This window comes from Epinephelus fuscoguttatus, linkage group LG1, assembly GCF_011397635.1.
Source record: "Epinephelus fuscoguttatus linkage group LG1, E.fuscoguttatus.final_Chr_v1".
Taxonomy (NCBI): domain Eukaryota; kingdom Metazoa; phylum Chordata; class Actinopteri; order Perciformes; family Serranidae; genus Epinephelus; species Epinephelus fuscoguttatus.
The window spans coordinates 47,021,060-47,047,215 of NC_064752.1; the positions used below are offsets into that span (position 1 = coordinate 47,021,060).

The 26,156-nt window shown below is 41.3% G+C and overlaps 1 protein-coding gene across 3 annotated transcripts in view; it reads left to right on the forward strand.

The window, feature by feature from the left end:
- Window positions 1–26,156, forward strand: part of plxnb1b (plexin b1b) — a 176,740-nt gene that overhangs the window by 112,797 nt on the left and 37,787 nt on the right. For all 3 annotated transcript variants that reach the window (XM_049566004.1, XM_049565924.1, XM_049566056.1), the window contains 4 exons: window positions 3,677–3,859; window positions 16,705–16,833; window positions 17,183–17,283; window positions 20,639–20,771. In XM_049566004.1, the coding sequence (XP_049421961.1) occupies window positions 3,677–3,859; window positions 16,705–16,833; window positions 17,183–17,283; window positions 20,639–20,771 (546 nt within the window). The remainder of the gene's footprint in view (window positions 1–3,676; window positions 3,860–16,704; window positions 16,834–17,182; window positions 17,284–20,638; window positions 20,772–26,156) is intronic.

Here is a 26,156-nt window from a genome sequence, read left to right on the forward strand (position 1 = left end):
ACCTTCAAAACACTAGCTGGCGGTGGAGGACTCTGTTAAGTGATGTAAAGTTTAGTTGATTCAAAACACACATTAAAAATGGCTAAATAGAGACAATTTCAAACACAAGTAAGCAAATTGGCTTCATTATAAATCGCAGCATTGACAGATAAACACTTGTCTTTATCTGGACAAATTTTTCCCCACCAATACAACATGTTAACCTTATTAGCACAAGTCTATGGCATTTTACATTGATTAAATTAGCCTAGCGGCTAGTGATCGCTCTCTTTTCTCATATAAAACGAGGGACAACAGCAACATTTAACGAAGGTAACGGCACATAATTTGGCTCCATTACAACTCACAAGGTTCACCGACAAAACAACTGTCTTATACTAAACACGTTTTCCAAGCAAATACAACATGCTAACGTTATTAGCACCAGCCTATGGCATTTTACATTGTATACATTAGCCTAGCGACGAGCGGAGATTTCCTCTGCTCATATGAAGCCAGGATAAATCCCGAAGTATAAATCCTTGAATGATAGATCACACACACGACTTAAAATGCTGATTTAGTGGAGGCTTTACTGTCTTCACAATTTATTGTTTCTTATCTGTGAAATACAAGCTGTGTTTCCACTGAGGGAAACAGTGTCAGTATACAGAAACAGACAGGAGGTCTGCATCACCACAACGCTGAGCGTGAGGGTGGGCAAGTTCAACGTTGTGTAAACAAAAGGGATGTTTTGAAAACACCCCCATTTTCACAGGTAACTTAGCCTGTCCCTGTCCCACCGCAGCAAATAATGGATTAATCTTCGAAAGCTGTTGATGTAGCACTTTTCACCTCATGAAAGTAACCAAAAGACCAAATAGTTGACCAGGAGACTACAGCCCTAGTCACTACATAGCCCAATATGCTTGACTTTCTCCTGGTTGTCATTGTCCAGTTCAGAGAAGAACATGTTGTCCAGTTCTTTTTTTCTTTTTTAAAGAAGGGAATTCTTTTCTTTGATGACTCTGCCGAGTGAAAACCTTTTCCTGCGTAAGCTTGTTTCATGATGCATGTGAAGCTGTCCAGGCTGTCCTGTTCCAGCAACGTCTTTTTTCTTTCAAAGAGAATGAGATTTAATTTGACATTTTTGTAACAGACAAAGCTACGCTGTGGAGGAGGGATGTAATTAGATTGACCCTCTCATAACACTGACTGTGGAAATCCTGACTTTATGTGGCGTGTTCACGTGAGTGCATTAAGGTGTTAACTGCATGTAAACATTGCACTTGGATGGACATCATGGGGTAGATTTACATGCTCCTCTATTATCACTTCCTCCTGTGTTGAGAACATAAAGGTGCACTGACCTCTCAACCTGTGCAGCCACGTACAACAGATTGCCTCTAGGGGGACAAGGTAGTGCGGGCAGTGTAATTTAATAGAATTGCTGGGCAGGGAGAGATCGATTGGCGGCATTACCCATACTTAGTGGGGCGGGGTTGAGGGTAATGTTTAACAAGGTCTGACAAGGACAGATAAAAGCACACCAGGCAGAGACGAGGCTTTGAAGGAGAAAAAGACAAAGAAATTAAGAGATACAGATGTACAGTGGAGAAGAAAATCAGAGGCAAAAAGTGAAAGAGAAAGGAAATGGTAGGATAGGAAGTGGAAAGAACAGATTCAAGTAAGGGCTGGGCAATATATTGATATTATATTGATATTATGATATGAGACCAGATATTGTCTTAGATTTTAGAAGTATTGTTCTATCCTGGTTTTAAAGGCTGCATTACAGTAACGTGATGTATTTTCTAAACTTATGAAACTGTTCTAGCTGTTCTATCATTTGCCTTTACCCACTTAGTCATTATATACACATTACTGATAAATATTTATCAAAAATCTGGTGACTGGTGTCTGGGGTCATTGCTTGGAGTATGTGCAGTAGCAATCTCCTGCGGTAGTTCCCGGCATCTGCAAGTAGCGCCATTGACTATGAGCACACCATATGGCACACACACAGCTTTTTACAGGCATTTATCCATAGCCAGTATATTACCTACACGAGATGTCAGTCTGCATGCCCCAGTTAAGAGAAGCAGGCTGGAGTCTGACACGGAAGCTAAGCAATGTACTGCTGTGGATGGGGGCAGCAGCAATTTTTTAGCTCCGAAAATGCTGCACTGAAAATGCTCTCACTATATCGTACACTTAAGCTGACATAGTTTGTTTTAGGTGAGACTTTTTCAAAGTGGCAAAAATCCCTTTTGCTGCTGCCCCCATCCACAGGAGCACGAGTGTTGGAACTTGAGCCTGCTTTGCACTGACCGACATGTACTATATGTGATACACTGACCATGGATAAGAACCTCATATAACCCCACTTCAAAAAATCTGAACTATCCTTTCAATATCAGTATATGTTTTTGAAAGTAACAGTGTACAAAGGGGGACTCGAAACAAACCACAAGGGGAACAGTGAAGAGAGATCTGGAACTGAAAAGAGATTTACAGTGTTATTAAGATGTCAAATCTCAATTGGACTCCTGTGTACACAAACAGCACCAGTACAGCTTCATCCCTGTTCAGTATTTGCCAGGACAGTCCATCTGCACCAGGGACAGACTCACACTAGATCTTATTGATGATCAGGATTCAGGACTCCTATCAATGGCTGAAATGCAACTTTGGCAATCTTTCCTCCTTATCTCACTCCCTCTTGGTTATTACTGCCCTCAGTGATTGTGGTAAATGTCCACATGATTGCAGCCTGTATGTGTCGTCACAGCATAATCACAGGCTCTCATCAGCCAGGTCAGTCAGTCACACACTAGTCTTTAAGCTTCCAGGCCATATTTTTAGACTGGACGTCATAACTTCATAACTATTTTAAAAGTCATAATGTATTTTAGGGCTATTCTTAGCATGCAGTCATCCCTGCTTGTTTTCCTCTAATGGCTGAGTTCTCACGATGTGGACTTAACAGGCCTTCTAAACCATCCTTCACTCCCAGTGGTTAACTTAGATTTGCATGTAGCTATTTGCACACTTCAGCTGTGTTATTACAACCAAGTTTAATGTCGGACAGTTTTGTGCTGTATACCAGCAATCTCTCTTTCTTAAGAGCAGGTCAAGTAAGGAGGCCATTCATAACAACTACATAGCCATAGCCAACTGCATTCATCATAACAAGTAGCCTTCAGCAGGCAGAGCTCTGAGGTTCATTGCCTCTGCTTCCTATTGTTAAGATTACCAATAGCAAAACAATGACCCTGCTTTCAAACATTGTTGTGGTAAAATAAATTGCCCAGAGCAAAAAGCAACAACCCTGCCGCCAGAGCAAAGACTCCCGACTGCCAAACTGTGGAAGCAAAAACAAATTGTCTGTAAGCTTTTAAGCACCGAGTGTAGAACTTTCTGGAATCTTGTGATAGTTTGTCCCCCCGGGATTTTACTGACCACAATAGCAACACTGCTGTTTTATTTTTGGTAACTGGCTTTCTTGCTGAGGAACTGAATAACAGCTCACTTAAAGGGCTTCGTTTTTTTTGCATAAAAAAAGCAGTTTTGGCTTACATTGTGCATGCAATATGATGTGTGTCATTTATTCTTTTGATCTAAAATTCATTTTGCCTGACAAGACATGTTAGAATCACCACACTGATTTTTTCCTCTCCTGTGTCCCTGCTATTAGAACACTCTGGATGCATACCCCTGCGGCTCTGACCACACCCCCAGCCCGATGGCCAGCAGGATGGCTGTAGAAGCAGAGACCATATTGGACAGCCCGTCTGCTCGTCTCACTGCTGTGGCTGTTAGTGTGAGGGCGGGACATACCATTGCCTTCCTGGGAGACTCCAAGGGGAACCTGCACAAGGTAATACGAGGTCACAGATTTTAAATTGTCTCTATGCAAGTGTATGAGCTGGCCAAGTGGCTAACCTCCAGTTCAGCGCTTCGCTAACTTGAATGGGGATAAAATGATTTAACCATGCAGCTCGTCGAGACTTTCGAAATGTTATTGGACCGAATCCATCAAGTTCCGATAGTAAAACAACTTATTTCATGAGGGTTATGACGCATGAAAAAATGTTTCATTGATTTACAGTCATCTTTTACAAGGTCTAGACACACCAAAATGACTTCAGAGAGCAAAGCCAGATGTCTTGGCCAGAAAGTTGCAATGAACACATCGTAAAGACTATAGCCAACAGCCAACCAGCACATATATTCTCCACCTGCCTGAGAGGAAATAACTCTCCACACCAGCAGACAGTCTTGATGCTAGTTAGCTAATTAGCACATTAACAATACATTCCAATGTTGAAAGACCTGAGCATATTTATGCGCCGGTGAACAGTTACACAAACCATCACAAATCTTTTCTGCTAAAAAGCTCAATGGCTAAAAGAAATCTTACCTTATGTTTTGGTCTCACTTCCTCTTGACTTGTACTCTTTGTTTACTTTCCTCACTTCCATTTCTTTTCTTGTGCACTGAGCTGAATTGCCAGTCAGAGTTCACTGACGGGCTCCACCATCTCTGACGTCGATTTGACATGCTGAATCGGCAAAAAAAAAAAAAAAAAAGCAACTTGCACCAACAAGGGTCATAACTTCAGGACATCACTGCATCATATTTTTACATAGCAAACAGTGGTTTCCTGCCACGTCAGTGCTCTGAATGCCACATACAGAACCTTTAATGCGTGTCCAGACAGGTAGTCAGTTTTCATTTCAGTGTGTTTCTGCACACACACACACACACACACCAAACCCACTAACAAAGTGTGCTTTGTGTATGTGCTAACTGTGATGTTATGTGGAGATTGTGCTGTTATTGCTGGAAATATGAAGTAATAGTCTGGCATTCTTGACAACTTGTGTCATCATTTTGACTTCAGACCCTATTTGGGTAGCATGTGGTGGTTATTTCTCATATAACTGTAATACCTGTCCCTGGACAGATGTAGTAGTCGACCCAGCAGACATCTAGTTCAACTCTTTTCCTTGTTCATTCCAGACGCCGGCCGCTCTCTAATCATGTGCCAACTGGTGGAGGTTTAAAATAGTGTCAGTGTGTAGAAGTAGGCAGGCTCAACTCAGCACCGCAGAACTAATCTCAGGAGCAGAGTTCTGGTACATCTTGAGTTATGTTTCCTTCTTGATGCTCAAGGAATGCACCAAGATTTTGGTGGATTGTTGTACCCTTCTTGTAACTGAAGTAAATGATGAGATCACAGACCTCCAAAAACATCTGTGCATGCTTGCTAAATCAGTGCCTCTCTCCATCGTTCCATTGCTCATAAAAGGATTTCAAAACAAGGTTTTATCGTATTCAAAGATTCACAGGTTTTCAAACTGGATGTCATTGTGTCTTAATAATCTCGAAGATCTCTGTTTAGTTCTCTTTGGGTACCTGCAGTGATAACTGATAATTACAGTGTGTTTGTTTGCAGATTAAGACTTGAAACCAGGCTGGTAAATTTATTTATATCAGCTTGTTTTATGAGCCCTGCAGCTGGTGAGATGAAAGTATAACCACAGCATAGATGGTGTGTGTGTATGTTTGTGTATGTGCATGTATGTGTGTGAGGGTGGATTGTTAATGACTCCACGCTACTTCTGTTTTTTCCCAGGAATGTTGCCACAGACACCCAGTACAAAATTGTGCAAATGCAAGGGCTTTCAGCAGTGGTCCATAGGCTCAATCACCATTGTGTTTTCTCATTCGGTGATAGATAGGACTTAACAATAACCAGACTTAAAAAAATAATGAGAGTAAGCACCATGACTTTAGCCATTGGTTTGTGAAGACCCACTCTGAAGCCTTGAGTTTGGCACTTTGGCCGTCCCCATCTTATTGGATTGGAGGGTAGAGCTGTGGACGAGCGAGGGATGGATCTGCCTCATATATTATAGTGTCGCCTCGCAGACAGCCTGACACTTGAAGTAGCCACATCCTTAACCAGGGGGAACTTGAAACCTTACTAAAATGTAAAAGGGTGAACTATATAAGAAATACCCCTCTGTTCAGTTGTCATGAAGGGAAAATTAGCTGTAGAGACCAAATCTGTAAACAACACGTTTTAACAAAGGCATCTTAACATGGGGGTCTATGAGGATTGACTCCCTTTTGGAGCCAGTCTCAAGTGGTCTTCAGAGGAACTGCTGTTTTGGGGACTTTGGCATTGGCTTCATTTTTCAGCCTCTGAGGCTGCAGCTTGGACTTAACAGACATTTATTTAAATAAAAGTCTTCAGCATTATTACTGTAATGTAGCAAGATTTTATTTGTAGAACTTAGGTGTACATCTACATTTCTTTCTGTTTAATCACTACCCACAACTTTACCTGCCTGTAGAAAAAGATAAAGTAGCTCCAGATGGGTTTTAACACTGTTAGGTAATATTCTGTTACAATTTTTGTCAGTGTTATGAAAAAACACTGGTGGACTTTTGTTTTGTGTCTTGACTGCTTCCAAACTATTTCTGTTAGCATGGCCTGAAAAATCTTGCCAAAGTAAATGCGATATGTCAAGACCACCTTGCCAGAATTTCTTCAAATTTGGCACAAACTTCCACTTGGACTCAACAGTGAACTGATTAAATTTGGAGGTCAAAGGTCACTGTGACCTTGTATCTGTCTCATTCTTGTGAACACGATATTTCGAGAACACCGCAACAGAATTTTCTCAAATTTGGCTCAAACGTTCACTTGGACTCGATGAACTGATAAGAATTTGATAGTAAAAGATCAAAGGTCACTGTGACCTCACAAAACAGGTTGTGGGCCATAACTCAAGGATTCATACACTAATTATGACAAAATTTCACACAAATGTCTAATAGGATAAAATGATGAAGTAATGACATTTTTGAGCCCAAAGGTCAACCTCACTGTGACATCATAATGTTATGCAAAAACAGTTTTTTAGCCATTATTCAACATCATATCTCAGGAGCAGAGGTTTAGACATTTGGTCAGATACTGAACTGGAGACACTAATCTTGGGTGTCCACCTTGAAACTGTGCTGATGGTAGAGACAGGGTCCAAAACTAACACTTGCCACTCGCCAATTACGGGTAGATTTTGTCTCTGGCTGGTAAATTTTTAAGACTACTCGCCACTCTGGCGAGTTATTTTTTTTTACCAGCGAAAATGTATGTTTTTGTTACTGTAGAATGCTGCTGGTATCGGCTGGTTTCCTGGCAGAGTAATGTGTATTTCAGGCAGAGACGACCTTTGGTCACGTAATGCCAGGGCCACACCGCCCGCGGAAGCGCTGTGAATAGCCTCGAAGCGCTGGGAAGCGAAGCTAGTTTCATTTCAGCACCCATGTTAACTGATTGTGTCATCCACACCGGCCGCGGAGGTGCCCCGCAGTGATCATTTCGGCGTCTGGTCTATTTTCTGCGCGAGCCGCGAGCAAATGTGTCAAGCCGGGCAGTTACCCATGATGGAAAAACAGCCCCAAATGTGACGGAGACAACAGCTGGGAGCAGAACCGCTTGTCGACCGGCATGGAGAAAAGTGCATCTGATGTGAACGGGCTCGCGCGAGAATTTCGGTGTTCTGCGCTCGCTGCCCAAACGTACCTGAACAGCCGAGCACACAGGTATGTGTTGTGTCAGGGGAGAAACGAGCCATTCACATTTCTCTCTTTGTGGCAGGTAACCATCCACAAACCTCACCCACTTTAGGGACTGTTCTTTACTTATGAAGGGACTGTTCTTTACTTGTATGTTAATCAGTTGGTGCAGTTTTACTTAAGTAAAAAAAAATGACTGAACAACTTTCACTTGTATTGGAGTAATATTTGACCAAGAGTATCTTTACTTTCACTCAAGTCATGCCGTTGAATACTTTGTCCACCACTGATCAGACATTCATGTTTATATAGGGCAGGTCCTGCTGTTGCAGTCTGGTTGAGCTAAAATCTTATGCCTCAACTGTCCAAAGGAGACTGAAGTCAGTGATACATGTAAAATTCCTTAATGAAAGATTCTTTTTGCACTGTAGTAAGAATACTACAGAATTTATTAACCCAAATATTACACTTAACTGTTGAAACAGTTATTCATATTGTAACATACATTATTACTAATATTAGTGCACACTATTAAAATATTGATTGAGAATCGCATACAAGACCCAAATGACATGCTAAATAATACTGATAGCAAATTACAACACTTAAAAGCAATTTTTATTTGGTTGGCTCGTAAAGTATCTGCCTGGCTGGTAAAAAAAAATTCACTTACCAGCCAGTTTTGGACTCTGGGTAGAGATCTTCGGTGCTGTCGGGGGCGAAGATGTGTGTGAAGCATCTATGTTTTCACGGACATGAATGTAAACTGCAACTGCAATTATTATACTAATATTACACTCTCATATATATGTGTGTATATATATATATATAAATTAGTCCTATACTATATTACATTTTTGTGTGTATTTCTCCTCATGGTGTTTTTTTTTTTTTTTTACTGAGGTACACATAGGTCCATCCAATATGCCCCGCACAGACCAATAAATTCTACCTTTTTAAAGCTGATCAGTTCAGTTTTTGTTGACACCAGCACTAGTTAGGGTAGTGAGAATGGACAATATTACTATAGAACATGAAGTAGTAAATTCTAACTTCCCCATGTATAATGTGCAGCTCCATGACTGGATCATGTTAAGCTTTTCTGGAATTACACTGTCTTCAACAGGCTGTAGCTGAAGCTTGGCCAGACACACGGAGACACAAGGAATGTCCTGTTGTGTAAGAAAAATCAGAGAAAATCTAAGAGGATAACAGGCATGTATGTATGGAATAGAATGTGTCAGCTTAGCATGTGTATTCGCTCAGAAGCATAAAAGCAGTTTAGCACGCAATAGTTGTTGGGCTTGTTGATCACGGAAAATAGTGCTTTTCTATATTTATTTTGATTACTAATAACGAGACTGACCTGGAAGGTCAGTAGAGCAGGGAGGTTGTAGAGAGGCCCCTGGATATCAGAAGTTTACAGATCGTGAGCTTGCCTCCACACAGTTGGGTCTTTGTGCCATTTTTTTTCTCAATGGTGGCTTGTGGTTGAGGCCCCCCTGCAACATGCAGAAATAGCACAATGACAGCCATTAACGTATTTTTGCACAGTTACGTCACGCAGAGCCAGCAAAACACTGAGCCGCACATCCCTGTGACCAGATTACGGAGCTCCGTACTCGTGTTGTGCACTGTCATCGCTGACTGGCAGACACGTGCACTTCTTAACAGAGACCCTCATTCAGAATGATGTAGCGTAATCAGTCATAGAAGCAGACACAGTCCATGTCAGTGTCACTGTCATTAATAGATACATTGTCAGTCTGCGTCCTCCTGACTGCAGCAACCAACAATGAATGTTTAATACCAGGTTAAATCTGGTGTCACTGTGTAAAGAGAACAAAGTAGGCAACATTTTTAAGAAAGCAAAAACAGAGACTTTTAGACAAAAATATCCCTGTCAAATGACATTCATTTTGTCTTTTTCTCTCTTCGTGTAGCAAAGAAGATATCATCAGAACAAACTTTTTTCATGCATTCATTTTTTAACTGTTTACAGTCAATGTATGCCCATGTGGTTTTCACAACAAAATTATGATAATAAATTTTGTCAAATTGGTGCAAAACAATAAAGTTTGACATCCTTTAAAGATGTCTGTGTTGACATCTTGTGTTCAAAAGTTAGTTGATTCAGAAGGCAAAGCTAATTTTCACATTGTGTGATATGCTGAAAACCACACCCACCAAAGGGAAAACCAATCTGCGCCCTAATGTACAACCAAAAGCTGGAACGCTACTAAAATGCCTGTAGCTCGCTAAAAACATTGCATTTCAGCATGTCAAAGGTTTATTTTAGCACCCTGTCTTTACCAGAGAAGAAAAAATATATTATATGCAAACTTAATATTGGCAGTTCGTCTCAGTGTACCTTTTCCTCAGCTTGCTTATCTTGGAGAAGTGATCCCACTAAATGGCCAATAGTGAAATACTTTGATATTTACAACTATTTAATAGAATCAGTAGATAAGATCATCATTTAAGCCAACAAAGATAGAAACCAGGCCCTGCATAGCTTAGTTAGCTTCAACTTCTACAGTTTGTCTGGCTAAATTTAGCAGCTGGAACTTGGCCCCAGCTTCATGGAAGTTACACCCCTTAATGTAATATCCACTTTTGTCTTCTTAAAGGCCCAGTCTTTCAGTTTGGCAGCTTAGTTCTGGGATCTTTACCCTGTTGGTCCTGCATCCTACCACACAGCACCTTTTTCAACATTTTTCTGTTGTTTGTTAGTAAACTGAAGTAATAAGGAGGCACCTTCATTCAGTATGAAGTCAATGGAGAGCGATGAAGTGTTTTCTCCTCTGTTGTGGGCAGGACTTGCACTCTGTCTTTATGGCCTCCGGATTGTTCCAGCATTTGTTGATTTATCGGAAACGACCAGTCTGCTAACTGTGCGGCAACAGGTGTAAGCTAGCGAGAAACAGAGATGTGTCATCCACCACATTCACATCTCTGTTATCTGTCAGCCTGCTAGTTAGTCTGTCCGTTTGCCACACACCACCAGTGGGAATGGGTGTGTGTGTGTGTGTGTGTGTGTGTGTGTGTGTGTGTGTGTGTGTGTGTGCCTTTGTGTGGCAGCTGAGTCTTTGACTGAACTCCAGTCTCTCTTTCATTCCTCTTGTATGTCTCCGAAGCAGATTGACAATGCTTTTTTTTTTTTTTTTTTTTTTTTTTTAAATCCCAGTTTATTTGTGGTTTCTAACCAGGATCACCTTAAAGGGATAGTGCACCCAAAAATGAAAATTCAGCCATTATCTATTCACCCATATGCCGACGGAGGCCCTGGTGAAGTTATAGAGTCCTCACATCCCTTGCAGAGATCGGCAAGGGGAATGGCTAGCACACCTAATGGCAGACGGTGCCCCAGACTAACGTCCAAGAACACAAAATTGAATCCACAGAGTATCTCCATACTGCTCATCCATAGTGATCCAAGTGTGCTGCAGCCGCGACATAAAAAGTTGTTTGGAAAAACATCATATGAACTCTGTTTTTAGCCTCACTGTAGCCTGTAGCTCTGACTGCTTCTCTGTGCTCCGTGTTCACGTGTGCGCGCTCAGGGTGATCGGTGATGCACGGTCTCTCAAGAGCAGCAGTCTCGTCAGTACTGATGTCCAGATTCTCAAGTGCAGGCATCGGCAATTCCCAGTCTGAGCAGCAAAGACTTTCCTCATCCGTTGGCATTGCTTTGCATTTGAAACAACTACACCACCAGGTTTCCAGCGCTCGACTCCGGTATTCTGTGGCCAGCTGAGGGTTAGGCTCATGAGCTGCGGCAGCGGCTTCGTCCAGTAGCCTGAGTTCCGTCCGTATACTCGGGCTCAAACAAATACGGCTCAACAAAGAAATGCTGTTCCTCCTCAGTTTCAAAGTCTTCAGACATGTTGGGCTGTCCTTTGCTAAAAGACCGTAGTGCAAATTATCTTTTAGCGACTGTGGCTACCGTTGTCTCTCCCTGCGTTGCACGTGTCACGTGATGTAAACATGGGTGAGCAAAGCTCATGCTTTCGCTGGTCTCGCGCGGGCGCGCACACGTGAACGTGGAGCACAGAGAAGCAGTCAGAGCTACAGGCTACAGTGAGGCTAAAAACAGAGTTCATATGACGTTTTTCCAAACAACTTTTTATGTCGGGGCTGCAGCACACTTGGATCACTATGGATGAGCAGTATGGAGATACTATGTGGATTCAATTTTGTGTTCTTGGACGTTAGTCTGGGGCACCATCTGCCATTAGGCGTGCTAGCCACTCCCCCTGCCGATCTCTGCAAGGGATGTGAGGACTCTAAAACTTCACCAGGGCCTCCGTCGGCATATGGGTATGAGTAGATAATGGCTGAATTTTCATTTTGGGGTGCACTATCCCTTTAATGTCTCAATATGAACATTAAGCAGGCAACTGTTAAGTTCCCTGTTGTTTTTACATGAAAAGCAGTTGAATCTAACTTAATGAAACTACCACATTTTAAATTGATTTTAATTTAATGTCTCCATGGTAATTACCTGCAGATGGCTATTGATCATTTTGATGATGACAGCAGGATCTTCAATGTGTCCAAAAATGTGATTTAAATTTAAGGATTCATCATCTGCTCTTGGCAGGTTATCTGAGCTGCTGTATTCATATGTAAAAAAAGATGTGAATCTATTCTTTAATGTCCCCCACTAAGAGGGATTTAAAAAAAGAGAGTGATACAGAAAATAATAATAACAGAGTTGATACTGACGTAAAATAGTCTTATCTCGATTATCTTGTTTTGAAAATCAAAGGAAGACAAAATCGTAAGTGAAAATAAAATCTGATTATTGCCCAGCCCTAAGCTGGGCATAACACTGTCAGCAGAATTTGATACATCTCCTTCCACAGGGCAAAACAACGGATGGTCATGTAACACTTTATCCAATTCGGCGTAAAATTGACAAGTTGTAGAGCCTTGGTGTGCTTTCACCAAAACAACCACCACGTCTTGCATCGATGATGCAGTGTTTTTTGGGGAGGCATCAGGACGCATTAGCGTTAACATTACAAAAGATATGAGGTCAAATGCGATATGAGGTCAAATGCGATATGAGGTCAAATGCGTCCTAAATGCCTCTATTGTACAAAGCTCAGAAAAATTTACGTTGTTTAAAAAAATAGACATATTGCTTCATCATCACTTAATGTTAGCATTCTGTGTGTAAGTAGCTATTTGTGACAAAAACAACAGTTTGAAAAAAAAATCTACATAGAGACATGATGATTAATTGTACAAAATAAACGCCCTTGGTGTGTAAGGCCTCAAGACTAGATCAAAAAAGAATAGCTGACAAAATTAACAGTAATTGGATGATAAAGCCTGGTACAGGACACTGTCATGTTAGAAAAGGAAAGGCCAATTTCCTGTTTCCGGTCAGTTTCCTGCCAGTTGATTCACACATTTTGGACATATTACATTTGGACAGTTTACTAGTGATGTCATCTATATAAGCTCAAATTTATTCCCTACAGCTAGTTTCTTTCTGTGGAACTTTAGGAGGGTGTCCTTGATAAGGTACACAAATCATCTATCTGTGCAAAACATGGACTGATCCAGTGCAAAATAGTACAACCATTTCACAAAAGTTAGGCTCTCTAGGGTATATAAAGACGTGAACCCAACTTAGGACTGGTGTAGCTAAGCACTGGCGAGCCATGTACACATGTTCTACAGTAGTGTTGCCCTGCCTTACAGACCTACGGGGGGAAATCTTTAGGTCAACCTAGTACTATGATTGCATTGTTTGGTGTAGCGCCACTCTATTCCCATGAGGCAGCCTTGTCAGCCTTTTTTACCCTACACGCCAGATGCTTGGTGTTACTCAAGTGGAAGTCTCCAATACCTCCTTCACACACTCTGTGGATAAGGGAAGCCCTTATTTTGTCAAACTGGAAAAAATCAGGTGCAAACTGAGGGGCTCCGTGAGGAAATGTTTCATGATGTGGGATCCCTTTTTCAAGTACGAGAGCTGGACTTTCCAGAAATTCCTGAATGATTTGTCATGTATTTTAGAGACATTAAATTGTGATGTGACAGACAGTTGTCCGATCAACAACCATTATATAACTTACTTTTAAACTAATTATGGGAACTGACTGGTATAATCTTTTTAAAATCTTGTGTAAAGTATTTCTCAGACATGTCCATGGGTCAGAAACTATACTTTTGCTTCAATATGTTTGGACTGAGGGAAGGGCGTGCCATGCACACATCTTCACTGAGTTGTTAAAACATTCCCTTTAATTTCCTTGTTGTTTGTAGAGATAGGAAAATCTATTCTTGTGTTTTGACTCCCTCCTAGTGTTGTTGACCTCAGGCCCCTAGCAGATAAACATGCTGTGCAGCGATTGGCTAATTGCAGCTGCTGGGAATAACAAGAGAGCTAAATGAAGTTCGGACACAGGAGCCAGTATGAATTTAAGGGAAGTTTAATTCCAGGAACCTCACCAGTCTTATGGATGGTTGAAGACTCATTGCTGACCAGTTAGGATTCCATCTCTGAATGTTTGTCTTGTTGAGGTCAGCTCAGTGCATCATGGTGGAAGAAAGAGAGGGTTTGTGCAGCAGGCATGCAATGGCTCTTAGACAGCTTCCTGTTGTTCTTTCTTATATTTTCCAATCCTCTTTTGACACTGGGTTTTTCCTGTTTCTTATTTGACATGTTTTGTGTTACTTACCCTTAAAAACCTTGAAATTATTGTCTTTCTAACTAATAGAAGAAGCTCCTAATGTGTGTGCCTTCTGCTCTTCTTTTACTTGTTTGAAGACAGGAACATTGTTTAGTCACTTCTTTCAGTTTCCCCTTCTGTTGTGTAGTTTCAGTTATTTGCTCTAGTCTGGATGGACAGGCATTAAAGCCTGGATAGACTGTCTTTGAGGAGCTGTGGGATCAAAGAGTGTCAGACTTCATAGCTGACCTCAAATCCTCCACATACCTGAAGGATTGGATTAGCTTGGCATCAGGGAGACATCCTGGCTTAAATCGCCATATCATATTTATCACAGCCTCCAGTGTCTGCAACTACCACACACACACACACACACACACACACACACACACACACACACACGCACGCACGCACGCCTGAACTCATAGGGCAGATCAGGGAATCCACACTTCCTCCTGACCTGTGCTGGATTTTGCCATTAGGATGATTGCTCTCTTTGTTCCAGCAGAGATCCCCTCACAGTGGAATATCACTCTAATGTCATTAGATGGAATGAAGCTGATGTTTAGGCTCCTGTAAATAACATCAAAAGGCTGATGTGGAGCAGTTGGTCAGGCTGCCCTCTCGTATTAACCCACATTACAGCAGCTCTGGACTTTTAACAGCCAGTACAATGTCAGACTGCTGTCGAGGCCTCCTTATGTTGTCTGGTTGTTTATTGGCTCCAACTATTTTAATTTATCAGTGTTATTTCTTAGAGTTAAAGGGCAATGCCACTGATTATACACATCAGAGTCTATTAACAGGAGTTGGGAAGTACAAATGGATATGTTAAAAAAAGTTGTGTAAAGCCCTTAGTGTCTCCAGAGGGAGCTGTGTTTGTCTACCATTTTTTTCCCCCTGTTAAAGTTCCTTATCCGCTGTGCGGGTCCAAAGGACAGAGGGATGTCGTATGCTCTAAAGCTCTTTGAGGCAATTTGTGATTTGTGATATTGGGCTTTATAAATAAAATTGATTGACTGATTGATTGATTGATTGAAGTCTGATAAATGACCTGGAGTGATGTCACTCAAGTCAGTGTTGATTAGATCTGAAGAGGTTTGACCTTGGAAGCAATCTGGAGATATGGAGTTAGGAAGAAGTGAGCTTACCAGACCTCTGTAGACCACTGCTCATCTTTTGGAAACTAACACCTCAGGGCTACATGAGCCACAACAAACATAAAGACAAACACAAATGCTGTGTTCCATTTATGTCAGGAGTCAGAGCTTGGAATGATGTCACACCTGAGTTGATAGCGTTCCAGTTCAACAAATTGGAAAACCAAGAAAGACAACTGGCAATACCAGCTCTAGGCAGATTAGCCATTGTTAGCACAAGACATTACGTGGTATTTTGCACATACAAACACCACAGTACTGTGTGTACGACTGTTTTAATAAGACACAAGTGTGATTGAAATGCTAATATACAGTATATTACTACAGCTTTCACTACTGTTGATGTGTTGAGCAGCCATGTTGGATTTTGAGGTTGGGCTTGGAGATGTTCGGTCAACTTACTGAGTCGAAAATCTGACTTTAGGGGGCATTCTAGTTGAAATTTCTAACTGGTGCCCAGTAGCTCACGTAGTAGAGCAGGCGCTCCATGTACAAAGGCTGTGTCCTCTCTGCGGCAGCCATTTTTTCAACTCTGTCACATGGCCCTTTGCTGCAAGTCATCCCCTCTTTCTCTTTGTTCCCCTTTCTCGGGAATACTGTCCCATCGATATAAGGCAAGAAGCCCTAAAAATATCTTTAAAAAAGTACTATTTGAGTTCCATTTCACTTCTGCTTCCCATTTGTTTCAAACTGAACAACTAGTCTTTTGACAAAACACCTTTGACAGAGTCACACGCAGAGTGACAGGGCTAACTGTTAGCATTATACAGTTAATGTTGCCCAACATCTTTGAACAGGTTTAATGACAGTCGAGCCATTCCGAAATCAGCCTACTTATTTCTGTAAGAACTGACTTAATAGCTGTTCTCCAAACTTTCCACCTTATCACACAGTCTTCATCAGCCATCATAGAGATTGATCTGTTGACATGCATGCTCAGTAACTGACTTCCAATTCCATAATAACACCCAGGATTTCTCATCCATATTTACTTCAACATGTATAATACAGTCAGATAAAATTCTAATGTTAGTCTGTGTGTTTATGACCTTTAAAAAAGTCAGTAACTGTGTCGTGAAAATTGCAAGAAGCAAAAAATAATGAAACAATCTATTTTTATCCTCTCATTCAAAATGAAGGCATTCAACAGAATTTCATTTTAAAGTGACTTCATTTTAAAGTGACTGACAATTTAAGTTGCTGCTCAGTGCACATTTTTATTCAGCAGTCTTTTAAATCATTACATAATCTGAACATCCCTATGTATGTGTACATTTCCTCAGGTGTTCCTGGGGCCAAACGGCGAGGTGGAGGAATACTCTGTCATCTCCATTCAGCAGAAAGCAGCTATCAGTTCAGACCTCATTCTGGACCAGAAAGAGGAACATCTCTTCATCATGACTCATAACATGGTATACACACACACACACACACACACACACACACACACACACACACACAGATGCAACATGACAGTAATTGCACTCTTGTAGCCTCATTTCATGCATTTTTTTCTAGACGCGTCCTTCCTGTGTTGACGTAATAAAGCTAAAGAGAAATAATTTTGACTCTCTTGTTTCTGCCCCAATTCTTTCTCTTGCAGTACATCAGCCTGTAGTTAGGATTATTCTAATGACCATATTTTCATTTTGCATTGTTCCACTGGAAAATGTGGGCCACCTATTCTTTTTTAATCAGATTTCCGAAGCTTAGTGTGCATGGCTTGCACGATTGAACATGATTGTGTTGTCCTGGTTCCAGCTGCAGAAGAGACCAGTGGCTGAATGCCAGCAGCACCCAGACTGCCACTCCTGCCTGCTGGCCCATGACCCCTACTGTGGCTGGTGTGTCCTGGAGGGAAGGTGAGATACACATAAGCAGTTAATTGAACTGAACCTAAAACTAAAGTTTAAGGTGTGACTTGATGTAACAAAGTAGCTCATTTGTTGAAGGCAAAGAACTGATTTTTTTCAAATACAGACATCAGAGCCATCACATGTAAAGCATAAGAAACATGAGAACCAGTGCTGAAAGGATTAATTAGTCCATTAACAACTGATAGACAAATAAATGATCCTTGACAGTTTCTTAACCTATTGTTATTCACCAAGAGTCCACAGCCATGCTAGCTTCTCTGTGATACTGCACTTATAAATAGCAGAGCAGTGAGCTAAACATTAATGTTAGAATGCTAACATACTCACAATGACAATGCTAACGTGCTGATGCTCAGCAAGTATTACATTTACCATGATCACCATGTCACTAGCTTTGCAGTTGTGTTGTCATAAACCAATGTATTGGAAAAATGTAAATTTCAATCGGATGATGCCGCTAAATGAAAAGACAGGGAGTCCTCAGGGTGATTACTATTCATCCTGAGGGTAACATGAATATGGGTACCAAATTTCTTGGCAAGTCACCCAGTAGTTATTGAGATATTTCATTCTGGTCCGGCTGGGATGACATTGCCAGAGCCATGCCATTAACATTGCTAGGACTAGAGGGAGAGGCTGGTTCAAAAAGGGGGAGGCATGTCACTTAATTTTTTTAAGCACTGGGGAGGGACTTGTGTTTTTATATTTTGACTCAGTGGAGGGACAGACAACTTTAAATGCTGTATTTTGTATCTGCTTTGCCACCGATATTTAAAGAAAGCATGCAAAAATAATCTGCCTTTGTTTGGAAGGCATGTTTTTAAAAATCTCCAAAATTACACCATTTATGATAGCCAGTAACTGTAGAATTGTTGGATTTTCAAATATCCAACAATCCTTGAACATATTATGTGCGACAAATGCCTCAGTCAGAAAAAAAAATATAATCTCATCTCTGAGTTAAAATAGTGATCGTTCATCAGAATCAATTTATTCTGTGTCTCATTTAAAATTTTGCCAAAAATAATTCGTTTGCACAAACTAACCTGCATGCATGACAAGAGTGAAAAACCGAGGCTTTTATCCACTCCAGGGTTTCATCTTCCATTTCTTACTTTCAAACTTTAAAGGGTAAGTTTTTAAAAATCTACTAACTAATATAGGGTGGAGGGAGGGTCTTGCATTTTCTGCCAGTCACACAGAGAGGCTCAAGGGAAAATATTTGTAGTTTCTAGGTAGCCAAAAACAAAACAAAAAAAAGTAGTAGTCACACCTAAGCCACCCCATCCTATAATGAATAAAGAACAGTCCGTTACAGTAATTTGTTGATTTTTTTGGTTTTGTATCAGTGTCATTTGAATATATGTTAAGATTTTTTGTTCATTAGACAAAAGTAGCAAATGTTGGCATATCTTGTGACACAAAAGGCACCATCTTCTCTTTACATTATATTATATCTTTACCCCTCCTTAACTTACAACATACAGAAAATTATAATTTCTGATTTGGAGAGAATAATGCAAAACACTACAATGGAATGTTAGGGTCATTGTAGATTAAAGAAAAAAAAAACACAGCAGGGGAGGAAGATTTAAGTTGTAAATTTATAAGAAAGCCACTTGGGTACTCTCGAGATTATAGAATCATGACTGGCACCAGTAAATAGAGAATCCCAGCAAACACTGAGTCGTTAAATGACCGCCGTTTTAACGTCCAATCCATACGTTCAGTTACGGTTCAAAAATAGTTCCAAAATGGAATTCTTCTGATGTCTGGGGCACAGCCAGGCCATCTGCTGGATGTCCTCCCTTGGCATCCTAGCAACATTTAAATATGACATAAACATGAATGAGTCTATTCAGCTCTTCTGCTTATGTACAGTGTGCATTCAAAAACTTTGTACACCCTGATGAAAATAATAAGTCAGCTGAGTCTGAAAATAATGAGCCATCGTTGACTCACATGGGACAAAAACCCCAGTCTCCTGGGTTATAGTCCTGTACTTGACTCATTCATCGACCATGGCTTCCTCTTTGTGTGGACTTTTATGCTTTAATACGTTACCAGACTTTCTAGCAGAAAGTCCTTAAGGCTTTTTTTTTTTTTTTTTTTTTTTTAAAAAAATGTCTGACTTTAATAGTCTTACTTCAAACTTTCATCTGTACTGTTAAAGCCAGTCTATGGAACCTTGGCTGAACAGTGGCCACTGTGGCCACATATGATACTTACATGAAAATGCTAAATGCTAAGACGTAGCTTAACAGTGGGAAAAGTAGAAGAAAATCACAAAGCAGACTGGTTCAGTTATGTCAGTAACACAGCAATATGTGCCTAAAGTTTGCTAACACTAGCTAGTATCAGCCACTGTAAGCTACTGGTCGAACCACACAGAGTAAAACTGTAGCTGCAAAATCACTTGAGTGTATTAGATTAAGTAATGATGCTTTTTTTGCTTATAAATTTGACTTTTCAATTGTAAGAGGGAGAACAAAAAAGGCAAGTTATTTTGCTTTAATCACAGTCTTATCTGAAGTTTTTACATCCTGGGATTTACTGTGAGCATTATTGAGTGTTTGTTAATCTGTTGTTGCTTTTGTAAGAATTGTAAAATTAAAGTTCATTATAAATGAGCTGTTTATGCTGTGAGATGTTTATTTTCAGCAATTGTGATCCACCCAGGTCTACTTCAAAGACTGGTACTGAAGAAAAAGTTCAGTGCTGCATGTAGTGAAATATCAGAGGACAAGAAGGCTGCTGGCACTCTCGTTAGTGTTTGAAGTGTTTTTTGCCAAGTCATCTTAAAAAATAACTGAGTGTGCTCTGCTGGGATTGTGTTTGAGTCTGATGAAAGAAATTTACATTTCCATCCCATCTGTGTCTCCTCCTCTCTCCTCGCTGCTCTGCATCACCACCTGGCCTCCCTCCTCCCCCTCACCTGGATGTTTTTCTCTCTGTCCATCTTTACTCCTTTTATTTTCTTCTATCCTTCCTGTGTTCACAACAGTCCTGTTTTTATATTTTCCAGTTTTGGAATCTGTTTGTCTTTATTTGTTCTTTCCAACTTGTTTCACACACTCTTTACATTAGAATAGAAACCAGACCTCTCAACTACCTATAAAAACATTTTAACAATCCAGGAAGGAGTTGGTGTGCAGTTTTACAATCACAGTGAGATTTATGGATCTGCACTATATACTGAAGGTCATTTGCACGCCTCAAGTTTAAGTGGCTGTTTAATAGAGTTAAAGAAACAGAGATGGAGAGTCGGTCTCTAGCTCACAAACACAGTGAAGGTAGTGTACAAGATGTAAGAGGGCGTCCTCTGTGTTTTCCCCTGCAGGTGTGTGTTGCAGTCACAGTGTGCTCGTGGGAATCAGCCAGGTCAGTGGCTGTGGAGCTTTGACATGGAGCAGCAGTGTCTGGCAGTCCAGGACCTCAACCCCTCCAATGTCAGCAGGGAGGAGAGCAAGACAGTAAGTCTGCAATACAGTTACATGAACTCAAGCAGCAAAGAAGCAAAACAAAAGTCTTCACATACTGGTCTGTACATGTCCTCACAAAGGATTTAAGGGAGGATGAGGGAACGCATCTTTTCTGGTTTCGACTGCAGATTAAGAGACTCATCCACCTCAGACATCTACGGGCCTTTCTCAAGGATATCTTGCAATACAAAATGCACAGATGCCCCCACCCCACAAAATAATACAAAAACAGTCTCCTCACGTACCAAAACACCATAAATCTCAGGCCCACATATCACCTTGCCGTAACTCGTCCAATAGTCCCATATCAGCTTAGCTGGGAGATTTACTGTATGCTGGCTGATCTTGTGTGTGTGTTGGATATGTGACTTTGTTAAGTGTCAGGGCGTCAGGAGATGATAGTGATCAGAGCCCTGTCCTGTCATGTCCTGGTGCAGGAAAAGCACAGTATCGGACATCTGTGTGGAAGATGGTACCTGTGGATACCAGCAGAGGCCAAAATATATACAATACTACACGGTGTGGCATCAAAGGAGGAGACGACTTAAGAACATTTTAAAAAATCAGTATGAGCCTAAATATGCAGGTTGGGTGCAAATTAGAATGGGAAGGTATGTCACACCGAGTGGGAGGGGGGCGCCATCTTGTGAGGTACATGCTCTGTTATCTCTGTTAGTCAAGTGTATGCACTCAGTTCAAAAACATGATAGTGTACAATTTATGAGTCATGCCAAGTAGTGTGGATTGTGTTGTTTATCATGAGGAGTTTGTCCAAATACTGCTGCTTTAACACCATGGCAGACTAGTAGCACAGCTCTGTCCTCACAACCATGTTCATTTTGACAGCTATTTTAGATTTAATTTCAGTCTTGAGATGTTTTGATTTGTACGCAGGTTCATTCTAAACTCTGACTTTTCAGTCTCACAGTTAAGAAGCAGAGAAATGATTTATTTAAAGCCTGAATTTTTCCTTAATCTGCAACATGTTAGTCTGGAGGTTTAAACTTGTGTCCTCTCACTGAGTTGGTAATTAAAACTAAAATTTCATCTGTCAGAGAAAACTTATCTGAGTTCAGACTGTTTACTTACAACACAGCTACACTCACAGATAACTGAGTCTCCTACCTGCCTGTCAAACGGCATCAAACCATAAACCCTGAGTCCAGTCTGAATGGAGTGCTGCAGGGATCAGCTATGAAGTCAGGCACCCAGTGGCTGACTAAGAAAGATGCGCTTGATTCAGTTCCATCCAGTTAGACAGTACACTGTCGCCCTCACCGTCAAGTTAGATAAACCCTCTTCGCCCACACCTCTGGGTAGTCCTCAGTGATGACTCTATCAATTCAAACAACGCTGACAGGTAAAATGACGTAAGAAATGCAAAAATTGAGAGCTTTGAGAGCTTCTGTCTGTAAACAGTTAACTTTAGCTTGTGTCTATTAGAGCTAGCTTCTATCTTAGCAGTTAGCTTCTGTCTGTAAACAGTTAACTACAGTCTCATAGCAGTTAGCTTCTGTCTGTTAGCAGTTAGCTCTTATTAGCTCCTCACCGTCAGCTCAGACCGGAGTTACCGTGTGTTCAGTCCGGTAGACGGTATCACCTTCTCACGCCCGTTTAAGAAATCTCACTCCACCGCCGAGTCCTTTTTTTATTTATTTTTTTACGCTCTCTAGTGTGTTCACTTTTCACATTTCTATAAGAAAAAAACAAGGCAATAAGAAGAGAGTAGTTCTAATAGGTGTCGTACTACACAAGAACATGATGAGGAATGCTAATGTAATGCACTTGTCTATGATCTATTATCTATTTCTGTATGAAATTGCATGAAAATAGGATTTCACCATGTGATCTTTCAAAATTTTCTCGGGGGAGAACCCCCCGAATCCCACTTGAAATCTTTCTTTTTGTCATAACAGGACATATTACTGTATTTTTTAAGCAGATGATCAATACTACCATCAGATTGATGAAATTGACCTTGATCTGCGCCATAAAACAAATATTGGGCATCTATGGACGTATGTGGGACTTAGGCCTATAGATATGAATACGTAAACGTACGCTCGTTTCTTCTGTTTGCCACATGTGCATATTGACTTTTATGGTAAAAAAAAAAAAAAAAAAGGTGCCGCCGTGTCCACATATGTTCATGACCACACATGAGTGTCTGGTAAGGTGGTACTCATAACCTTTCTTCAAGGTTGGCAGGTCTGCAACAGTGTCAGTTCAGCAATGGCTTTGAAACCACCTATGCCAAAAGACACTGAGGAACTCTGACCCCTCTCATCCCTCCCCTCACAGGCCGGACATTGGGTTTCGATGCCCCTCTATCTCCATTATGTGTATTTACATGTGTATGCCTCCCCTCTGTTTATCTTTTTACTAAAGTCACTGACAGAGTTTCAGCTGCTACAGCCATAAAAGGCAAACTTTGCTGATTTTCAACGAGCTCTGTCATCACAGTGTGTACAAATGAACAGTGCTTGGCTTTCCTCTGCCACAAGCACCCAGAGCCTTCTGCCCATTTGACAGCAGAGGTCTGCTGGACTTTTGCCAGTGCACACTGTGATGATGGAAAGCTGGTTGAAAATCACCAAAGTTTCTCTTTCATTAAACATATTGAACCTTCAGTGGCTGGACTGCCTCCTGACTCCCCGCAGGATCAGCAACCTCAGCTGTGGTTTTAAAGCAAATTAAGTTGTGAATCAAGGTATTTATAGACACAAAGAGTGTAATCTTACGATGAGGATAGTTCTTCCGTGCACACCCAGCCCAAGTAGTGTTTAGGGCAATAAGCTAGCCAGTGGGATGTACACAACAGTAGTTTGCTGCGATATCAATGTTCTGAACGTCGTATATTGCTCCCTCAGCATTGTAATGCTGTGTTCCCACCAAACGCGATGAACGCAATTTAATCGCTTGTAACGCGAGTAACGTAAGCCCGTAACGCCCGAGTTTGGACGCCTGACCATTTTGTTAATTCGCGTTATCGCGTCATTCGCGCGAGTAGCGGGGAAGCCGGCTGTGCTAACTGGAGCTAAGCTACTGCTAACGTTCATAGTACAACCATTTTGCAAACTAATTAAAGACACATATTTACAGAACTTACTAAGTAGACAAGTCTCCTCGGCGTCTTTCACCCAAACCTGCTCCTTTTTGTTGCGGTCTCTGTAGAGTAGACACGTAGTATCGTATAGCTCCGGGTAGCCACTGACGACCATGGCTGAGATAACCATCATCGCTGCTTTGTACCTGCTCTGGAAGTCCCAAATGCGTCGGAGGGCCAAACGCCATCGTTTTTGGGTTCACCCTATCCTGCAGAAGCGCATCCAGCTCGGTGAGTTTCACCACCTCCTCCAGGAACTCTGTCTGGATGATAGCTGCTTTCAGCGGTACTTCAGACTGACTGGGGCCCAGTTTGAGGACCTGTTCACGAGGGTTGGCGCCAGGATCTCCCGGCAGGACACCAGCTACAGCCGCTCAACTCGAGCGATGAGGAGTTGGACGCGAATCTCGCGTCTATCGCACCGCGCTAGACGCCTCTATCGCGTCCATCGCGCTCATCGCGTCGCGCTAGACGCGTCCATCGCGCCGCCTGGCGCGATTTCGCGTCTAATCGCGTCTTTGCATTGACTTTGTATGTAATCTTGATGCGCGAATTTGCGAATTCGCGTGTGGTGGGAACACAGACTAAGATGGGTCATTTGGCCTTGGCAGCTGTTTGCGCCCTCCGAGTACACTTCTAGTTGCAATTTAGTTTTTTCATTTTGAAGAACCTTGGGAATGCAGTGGAATACATGTCATTCCCTTACCTTTACTCTGTATCTCTCAGGTGAGACATGTGGCCAGTAGGTGAAAGGTGTAGGTTAATGGACAGAAAATCCAAGGACAGACATCACTGTAGAGGTCTGACTCTTGATTGACTGATAATATCTTGGAGCTGCAGTGCAGAAACACCACATGAATGAGGAAGAACACTGGAGCCGAAATAAAAATAAAAGTATGATAATAAATCACAGAGCATGATCAGTATGATTTATGCTCCTGCAGCAGGGGAGCCAGTTTGACTTTTCAAATCAAATTATCCCACAGTGACATTTACAAGTGAACAGATCAGATTCGTGTGTTCAGACAGTTTAATCACTTACTGGCATTGTGACCTTCAGTGTCCTCTGTAACAGCACAGGTGTGGACTCAGTAATGCAGAGATATCTGTCCAGTAACTTCGCCTGTTGCATTTGGGAACATTGTGCTCTAATTCTGTTTCTCCATCATGCTTTCAATGCTCTACCAGTCTGCTGCTGGATGTTGGTTGTCCTCTGCACTTCCTGGTACATGTGATGTCTCATTGTGTTGATAAAGGGCAGAGAGAAACTCAAATAGTCTGTTTTGCGTAGGAAGGTTCCTAACTGAGTGAAAAGACCAGAAAGTATCTGATTGGCAGCCATGATAATAACTGGTAGAATTCTCTAAATACTAAATAAAGGAGTTGAAATGCTTCCACTCTTATCTTATTTGGCATAGGATACACCAGACCATCATGTAGTAAAGCTCAGTTTCTGTAGTATGGAATTACCCACAGCTTCTGCATCGTGGCATCCAATGTTATCTGACCGAAAAGATCAAATCCTGTCAGTGAAACGACTCATTTCGTAGAGGTTGTGACTGGGGGGGGGATCACCAGAAGACCCACAATACGATGTTATCACGATACTGTGGTCAGCATACAATATTATTGTAATATGCTGAGTATTGCAATGTAACATATTACAATTTATTACCTTTTTTTTCTAAGTGCAAATTATTTTCCCAAAGGCGAACTTAATCAAAATCCATTTCTACCTCATAAGATAAAGTTTTCAGTCTGTTCATTTGGCTTCAGTCATTTTTATGGCAACAAAATGTGATGCAAAGCAGACAGACTAACACTGTCGTAAAACTGATTAAACATCCTCTACGAGGTCAGATTAAGCTTGTGAGCAAAACACTTGAGATGCAGGTGTCCCACTAACTGAATGGCAACAGTTACGTTCAAAGCGTTGACTGCTACAACAACAAGGTTTGTATGGGCAATCCCCCATCCTTGTGCTGCATTTTGCATGAGGTTTGCAGTGTTTGCTCCAGTGTGACTTTTGTGTACAGCTATAGTTTAGAGAACATGAGACAGCAGTTGCCAGTCCTGTGAAATAAAGGAATCCATAATCCTCTGACCTTGAAGTCCAGGCGTCACAAGTTAAAGCCACCCTTCCTGCTGTACTCATAGATTCCTCAACTTTATGCTTCACTCCTCTGTAGAGCTTGGCTGTGTTGGTGAAAGAGACTAAAAAAACAAATTCCATTGCTTTACAAATGTCACTTTCCTAATCTAAGTCTAAA